Source organism: Lepidochelys kempii, chromosome 20, assembly GCF_965140265.1.
Source record: "Lepidochelys kempii isolate rLepKem1 chromosome 20, rLepKem1.hap2, whole genome shotgun sequence".
NCBI lineage: Eukaryota > Metazoa > Chordata > Testudines > Cheloniidae > Lepidochelys > Lepidochelys kempii.
The window spans coordinates 25,981,942-25,990,012 of NC_133275.1; the positions used below are offsets into that span (position 1 = coordinate 25,981,942).

The 8,071-nt window shown below is 40.8% G+C and overlaps 1 protein-coding gene across 1 annotated transcript; it reads right to left on the bottom strand.

Annotated features, from left to right (window-relative positions):
- Positions 1–1,430: 1,430 nt before the first annotated feature.
- On the bottom strand, positions 1,431–7,743 carry NXNL1 (nucleoredoxin like 1). Its single transcript, XM_073318527.1, has 3 exons — positions 7,323–7,743; positions 4,486–5,485; positions 1,431–2,786 (listed from the first exon to the last, which is right to left on the bottom strand). Exons 2-3 carry the CDS (start codon positions 4,809–4,811, stop codon positions 2,486–2,488), a joined length of 627 nt encoding a protein of 208 aa, XP_073174628.1. The 5' UTR covers positions 4,812–5,485; positions 7,323–7,743; the 3' UTR covers positions 1,431–2,485.
- Positions 7,744–8,071: the final 328 nt, after the last annotated feature.

The window sequence follows — 8,071 nt, forward strand, 5'->3', positions numbered from 1 at the left end:
TTGCTTTATCTGAGACTTGGAGTGGATCAGGAAGTCCAGTATCTCTCATCCCAAAGCTACTTCATCCCAAATGTTTTTATTTTTATCTATTTATTAAGCACCAAAGTGCTGTACAGAACACAGAAAATGTCCCAAAGACAGTGAACTGGATGCTGAACATATTGTTCTCTCAAGTAACCTTTAATCACACTTTGAAATGGTTTCCTTTTCAGATACATTTTGTGAGATACTCTGGCCCTGCTGATGACCAGACAGTTGAGAAATAATAAGATGCAACAGGTCATTTACACAGAATATCAAAACGCACATGATATTCTGTTTCATTATTTTCCTCTTTGTATCCTAGAGTATCAGAAATATAGCAAGTCTACAGATACACTCCTTTTACAGACCAGGCAGGACTTGCATAGTGTTAGAGCTGAGGGTGGCACCCCTTCAGTTTACATTTTTCCTCCCCCTTTTCCCTTCTACCTGCCAGCCTTGCTAGGTAAATAGAGGGAGGATTAAAAGAGAAAACAAGTTGAACAGGCTGGTCCTGCCTTATGCCTCTCTCTGTCTTCACTAGAAACACACCTTCTTTCAATTCTTTCATTTATTCATTCAGGCTATTTAAACTGGCCTGCTGGGCAATTTAAGAATATAAAATCAGGGGACTGAAATGCAAGATTACTGGGTTCTATTCCCTGCTCTTCCATGAGTTTATTGTGGTCAGGTCACTTAGGCCAAAATTTTCAAACACTGATGCCTAAATTTAGGCACCTAAGTTTTTATTTATACAGCTATCTAAGTGGCTTGATTTCCAGAGGTGCCGAGCAGTTGGAGTTATGGGTGCAACCAGATAGCAGGATTGGAGTTGTGTCCATTCTCTCTGCTGACTCAGCTGCTGAAGTCTTGAGTTATCCTATGTATTAGAACTGAGATAATAGGGACTAGGTTATTTATTAGCCTAGCTGTCTAAAGCAATTGCCTGCACACAAAACTATTTTAATTCAACCTGGGTAGTTAATGAGTGAGGCCACAGGTAGTAATTTGGAAAGGGGCAGTCAAAGATCTCTCATTGCAGGCTTCCTTGAGACTGTGCCTTGTTAAATCATGGGCTAACTAAAACAGGATTCAGTCCTAGTTGCTCCTGTGGCAAAAAAAGAAAAGTAGTTTCTAATCCCTTATTAGACCCATAGTAATGAAATGCCTCAATTTTGAATGAGGTTCTAGTTAGCACAAAAGAGTAAAAGGAGTTGCCTAAAAGATGCTAAAATGATTGTAAATTGTCAGTCATGCCCTCATTTCAAATAAATTGGTTAGTCTCTAAGGTGCCACAAGTACTCCTTTTCTTTTTGTGACAGACAGGTATTCAGCAATTGCTACTTACTACCAGTAGATGGCAACACAGATTAGAGACTAAAACTATGGTTTATTTATTATTTCACATAGCCCTGTAGGGGTGCATCAGCATCACTGAACATAAAAATCAAACAATGATGGTGGGGAAAAAATCCATTCAGCAGCACTGAAATTAACATGTTCTAGAACTTTAAACTGCATAATGTTACCAGTGATATGCAAGGTGAATCAGAAACTGTCACTCACACCAGTATCACCTGGGTCCATAACAAGTAAAATGTGTTGGTCAGTTCACCTGTTTCACAGGAGGATTTGGTTCATAGTCCTTTTAGTGGTCTGTGCATAACACATTAAGAGCAATCCATATATACACTATTGTTTTTAAAAATTAAAATGTCTTCCTCACTTTTTTTGGTGAATTACCAATTGCTTTATTGTGCAGAGCAGTATTTCTGAAAGCCAGTCTGCTCTTCTGTAGTAGTTCATTTTCTGGCTAATTTCTAGGTAAATGAATGGCTGAGATCTCAATGTGAGACTTTCACTAAGGTAGGTTTAGATTCTTTAGGTCAAGAAATCAAAATGTGAGAGCTGATACAGCCAGACTGTCATTAATGTGCTTGCTGCTAACAGAAACTCTCTAGGCAATAAAGGGAAAAAAGAGAGTGTGAGTACAGGAGGAAATGTTCTCTGGGGCATTTCTGTCCAATAATATCCCCGTTATAATATAAACAGACCTATTATTATATGAATAGATGTCAGTGAGGAAAAGGAAATGCCTATTCTCTCCTGCATGCATCTGATGAAGTGGGCTTTAGCTCACAAAAGCTTATGTTCAAATAAATTTGTTAGTCTCTAAGGTGCCACAAGTACTTCTCGTTCTTTTTGCTACCACTCTGAAACTTCTCCTCAGGCTGCATCTTTAATCCTGGCATGGCTCTCTCATCTCCCCAGCCACATGTTGTTCCCTGTTCAGAATCCTCCAGTTGCCACTGAGATCCTGAGACTTTGTGAAGATACAAATGTCTATACTAACTTGTGCTCCAGTAAAGCTACCCCCTTGAGTCTGGAGAGTTTTGACAGCGAGTCTCTAGGCTCCTGTTTTAGGATAACCAAAAGCCTAGCAAATGTATGTACTGCTGTAACTTCATAATTCCATATCAGGACAGAGCACTTCCTCTTTCTCCTTCTTTTTCCTTGTCTTCTTGTCCAGCTTGTACTTGAGGCGGCGGATGGGATCGGTGATGCTCCTCTTGGCCAAGTCATCAAAGTCCTCTGCCAAGAGAAAGCTCCTGTCAACTAGCTCAGCGGCCTCTTGCCAGTTCTTGAAACAGGCAGTGCCCAAGCACCTGATCTCCTCCACAGCATTCCCAGCAATCACCTCCCCGCTTGGCTTCAGCACCACCACTACAGGTGTGTTGGACACAGCAAACCTCAACTCCAGCTCCCTGGAAATCAACAAGGGAAGAAACCTTAAATCACAAAGCCCAGAGCTCCATGGCAAGCCACTGAAGACATTATATCCCTTCTGCTGGGAAGAGTGCTGGGGATATCCATGCTGCTGGGGATACCCATGCTGCTGCTGCTGCCCCTCCTGCTACCGCATTGTGGGGTGAGTTTCCAAACCTCCTTTTTAGGTGATTAATTGCATGACGTGTACAGTATCTTCTCTGGGAAGGAAAACACTCCTGACCCTTATGGGCAACATGGGAATGGGTCTATGAACTGGACGTGAGCTAGAAATCCTGCTTTCTTGTTCTACTTCTCATAATGACTCTGTGTACAGACTTGAGCAGGTCACTTCCCCTCTCTGTGCCAGCAAATGGGGCTAATTTCAATGACCCGCCACACAGAGGGAAGTAAGAACTAAATAGTTAAAATTCATAGGAAGCGTTTAAGCTGTAACATGCTCAGGTTTATTGTCAAGTGGGCAGGGAGCATTCGAAATCAACTACTATTTACATTGCTGCTTATTCTGCCACTAATGTGGGTACAATATTTTGCTTTACATGTTTTCTAGTGTCTCACAAGCAGCCCGGTGGGACAATCACTGTGTTGGATCCTTTTAAGAGCAAGAAATAAACAGGCACTGTAAAAGAACACAAAACACTCAGTATCCAGATTGCCAGAAAACACCAATTGTAACAAAGCTTTGAGGATCTGGAAATCACAGCACTAGATGAGCCTTTATGGCTCTGACTCCTTAGGAATATATCAAAAAGCTGCTTAAAAACAACTATAACAAAACACTTTGTACTTATCTAGCTCCCTGTACATACCTAGCTCACTTCACCCAGGTAACAATGAGCTTTGCAAAATGATAAAGTACAGTATTATCTCCATTTTGCAAAGCAACAAATAGGCAGGAGGGTTGAAAAACTTGGCGAAGACCACACAGCGAGTCAGTGGCAGAGATAAGAATAGAATCAAGGTACTCTGATGCTAAGTCCTTTGGACAATACTGGTTCTCACAGAGAAGAGTTTGTTGTAGACAAACTGCACTGATGCTGATCCAGCTTTATTTATTCCTGCTGTCTATATTTCTCCAAAGCCTCCCTTCTCATTACACCCACTTTGTATTCTTTTCCCTCTCGTACGACTGGAATCTCTCCCCACTCTTTGTTCAAACCACCCTTAAAACTCACTCCTTTCACAAAGATTGCCAATAATAATCCACCAAACAGACTTTTAAAATACATGTGCTACTGTGAATCTGAAACCTCAACCTAGGGACAGCTGGATCTAGCAGTGTGATCTTGGGACTGGGAGTCAGAACTCCTGATTTCTAATTCTGGCTATGCCCCTTTGACTCACTGTGTGGCCTTAGACAACTCACTTCCCCTTGCTGAGCTTCAGTTTCTCCATCTATAATAATGGGGACCCAACTCCTTCTACAGATAGGTTTCAGAGGAACAGCCGTGTTAGTCTGTATTCACGAAAAGGAGTACTTGTGGCACCTTAGAGACTAACCAATTTATTTGGTTAGTCTCTAAGGTGCCACAAGTACTCCTTTTCTTTTTGCTTCTACAGATAAAGAGTGCTAGATAAGTGCAAAGTACTATGCTATCATCTGTGTGTCTGTTGTGAACTGTTATCTGTGTCTGATTAGATTAAATTATCTGTCTTGTTGGTTTATTAAGATCTTACCTTTTGAACTCATCCTGGAAGGGTAAGAACAGCCACCTTTTGGGCATAGTCTTCAGGAACTTTTCTTGCTTCTCCTCTGTCTCATCCTGAGACACGTATACCAGGACCAGCTGGGAAGCCCTTTCCACATAAAATTCATCCGTGAGTCTCACAAAGAAATCTTTGAGGACAGGTGAAAACTCCTGGCATCGAGTACATTCACCAGATCCAAAATACAGCAGCATCACTTTGTTATCCAGTCTCTGGCTAAGTTCACTCTCAGTGTCCACTTCATCACAGTCCTTGTTGTTTGTAATCAGGATCTTCCCAATGAAAAGGGAAACCATGGCTAGCTAAGCCTAGGAGATCAGGCTGATAAAAGGTTAGTTAATAAGTAATTACAACTGATCAATTTGAGACTCTTTTGCAATGAAGGCAGGATTCCATCCCTATGTCTGGGAATTCAGTGTGAGGAAAGATTGCACAGCCTCTTCAGGGTCCCCTCATGAAATTTGTTTGCCTCCAGGAGTTTGTCAGTAAGATCATTCCTTCTACATACTGTTCCCTTCACAATGCTGTCAGAAAATGCACCAGTCCTGCTGCTGCTTAGGCTCTGCCTGGGTTTACAGTAAATCCAATAGTCTTCCTGTTGTGCTTCATCTCCCAGCCTATTAATAGTATCTGACACATCAAACTCTGCAAAGACTTCTTTAATCTTCTTAAACTGTTGACCTGCTCCTGTGGGGCCATTCAGAGCAGCTGTTAAACGATCACAGAAATGCACCAGGATCTGTCATTGGTACAAGCTGTAACAATTCCCTGGTAGGAAAGCAGGATGGGGGGATGGTTGTTGCTAAAGGAAGCAGGAGAGAAGGGGAGCATCTTTACAATCTCTGGTATGCCACTGAGGATATTCTTAAATGAAGATATTCAATGACAACCCTGTGCATTGCTTTTGCGAATCTGATTTCCGTCAACTGTACTTGCATATAACCTCTCTTCAAGAGGACAGAAAAATTCTCTATTTAAAAAGAGAAAAAAGAGTTTGGGTCCACTATGCTCATGATCTTTAAAGAGGAATTAGTATTAACATGAAAAACTGTTTTAAGATCTCAAATCAATAACATGCTAGCCTAATAAGTTTATACAATATTGTATATAATAGGTAAGCTCCAGCTGTGTTCAGTGCTATATGATAAGCTTATGCCAAAGATATATGGAGTTTAATACCTCGTAAAATAAAATATTAGAGAATCTGTTTTATATCCACTTGCAAAATCTTGACCTCAGAGTTGTTGCTCTTGCTACTGAGATCACAAACACCTAAAGTAAAGGTGGAACTGCAGAGAAATATTTGTTTTAGGTGATTATGATATCAGTTGTTCTGGCAGGAAAACAAAGAACCCTAGACTCAAGATTTGGCAGGTAAAAATAACTGATTTTCAAATACTGTTTAATACATACAGTTAGGGCTGTCAAGCGATTAAAGAAACCAATTGTGATTAATCGCACTGTTAAACAATAGAATACCATTTATTTAAATATTGTTGCATGTTTTCCACATTTTCAAATATATTTTAATTTCAACACAGAATACAAAGTATACAGTGCTCACTTTATTTTTTTTATTATAAATATTTGCACTGTAAAAATAAGAAATAGTATTTTTCAGTTCACTTAATACAAGTACTGTAGTGCAATCTCTTTATCATGAAAGTTGAATTTACAAATGTAAATTATGCACAAAAAATAACTGCATTCAAAATAAAACAATGATAAACTTTAGAGCCTACAAGTCCACTCAGTCCTACTTCTTGTTCAGCCAATCGCTCAGACAAACAAGTGTGTTTACATGTTCAGGAGACAATGCTGCCCGCTTCTTGTTTACGTCACCTGAAAGTGAGAACAAGCGTTCACAGGGCATTGTTGTAGCCGGCATTGCAAGATATTTACATGCCAGATGCGCTAAAGATTCATATGTCCCTTCATGCTTCAACCACCATTCCAGAGGACATGTGTCCATGCTGATGATGGGTTCTGCTCAATAACAATCCAAAGCTGGATGTTCATTTTCACCATCCGAGTCAGATGCCAGCAGCAGAATGCTGATTTTCTTTTTTGGTGGTTTGGGTTCTTTAGTTCCTGCATCAGAGTGTTGTTCTTTTAAAAAGCATGCTCTACACCTGGTCCCTCTCACATTTTGGAAGGCATTTCAGATTCTTAAATGTTGGGTCGAATGCTGTAGCTATCTCTAGAAATCTCACATTGGTATCTTCTTTGCATGTTGTCAGATCTGCAGTGAAAATGTTCTTAAAATGAACAACATGCTGGGTCGTCATCAGAGACTGCTATAACATGGAATATATGGCAGAATGTGGATAAAACACAGAACAGGAGACATACAATTCTCCCCCAAGGAGTTCAGTCACAAATTTAATTAACGCATTATTTTTTAACAAGCGTCATCAGCATGGAAGCATGCCCTCTGGAATGGTGGCCAAAGCATGAAGGGGCATACGAATGTTTAGCATATCTGGCATGTAAATACCTTGCAATGCTGGCTACAACAGTTTTTTGGTTGGAACAAAGAAAGCACAATCAATTTTAGCTCTCATCTATATTTCTTTTATGCATAAACCTTTAGATTTTAGATTCTAAAGAATTGGCAACAGCATGATTGTCAGTAAGATCTGACTTGTATATTGACCTGGGTCTGGGGCTTGGTCCTTTGGGATCCGGAGAACTTTTTTTTTTCTTTTACTGGGGTATTGGTTTTCATAACCATTTATCCCCATAACAAGTGGTACTGGTGGTGATACTGGGAAACTGGAGTGTCTAAGGGAACTGCTTGTACTTACGGTTAGCCAGTGGGGTGAGACCGAAGTCCTCTCTGTTTGGCTGGTTTGGTGTGCCTTAATGGTAAAGGAAACCCAGCCTTGGGCTGTAACTGCCCTGCTCTAAGTAATTTGTCCTGAATTGATACTCTCAGTTGTGTCCCACCAGAGGCAGCATCGTTACTCCCATTTTTAAACAAAAAAAGGAAATCCCCCACAGACCAGATTCTGAATGCAATTATATCTGTGTAACTCAGAAGTAAAGTCACTAATTTAGATGGAATTACTCTTCATTTATTCCATTTTGATATCAGAATCTGGTCCTATGAGCTCTGCATATTCATATATTTTGTGTTTGAGAATGAAAGGGAATCAGTGTAGCTCTGGGGGAATCTGATAAGGGGAACACCTAAACTCACCACAAATACACAGCCCACAAAATGTTTTAAGCTTTTTTGTTTTCCTAGCTGTAACTCTGTTCTGGATTATTTCAGTCACCTTTGGAAAAGGTCCCATTGTTTGCTATGTGCATCACCAGCTTGGGGTGCCCACCAGAAGCGCATGATGCACCTCTGCTCTGCATTAGCTTTGGGCCCTGCCAGATGCCTGTACACAGGCCTGTAGAGCTAGGCCAAGGGGAAGGGTTACTGCAGTGTGTCTGGAGCAAGTGCCATTTCCAGCAGAAAGGCCTGACCCAGGAAAACCAAAAACGCTATCCCAGCTCGCCCCTGTATAGTCCTCCCTCCAGCCCCGCCCACCAGGTTCTCTGTGCT

Bases quoted from the DNA above. Each gene is read 5' to 3' on its own strand.
- NXNL1 (XM_073318527.1), bottom strand. From the start codon at position 4,811: ATGGTTTCCCTTTTCATTGGGAAGATCCTGATTACAAACAACAAGGAC. The intron at 2,787-4,485 runs GTAAGATCTTAA...GTTGATTTCCAG, and splicing joins TTCCAGGATGAGTTCAAAAG to GGAGCTGGAGTTGAGGTTTG.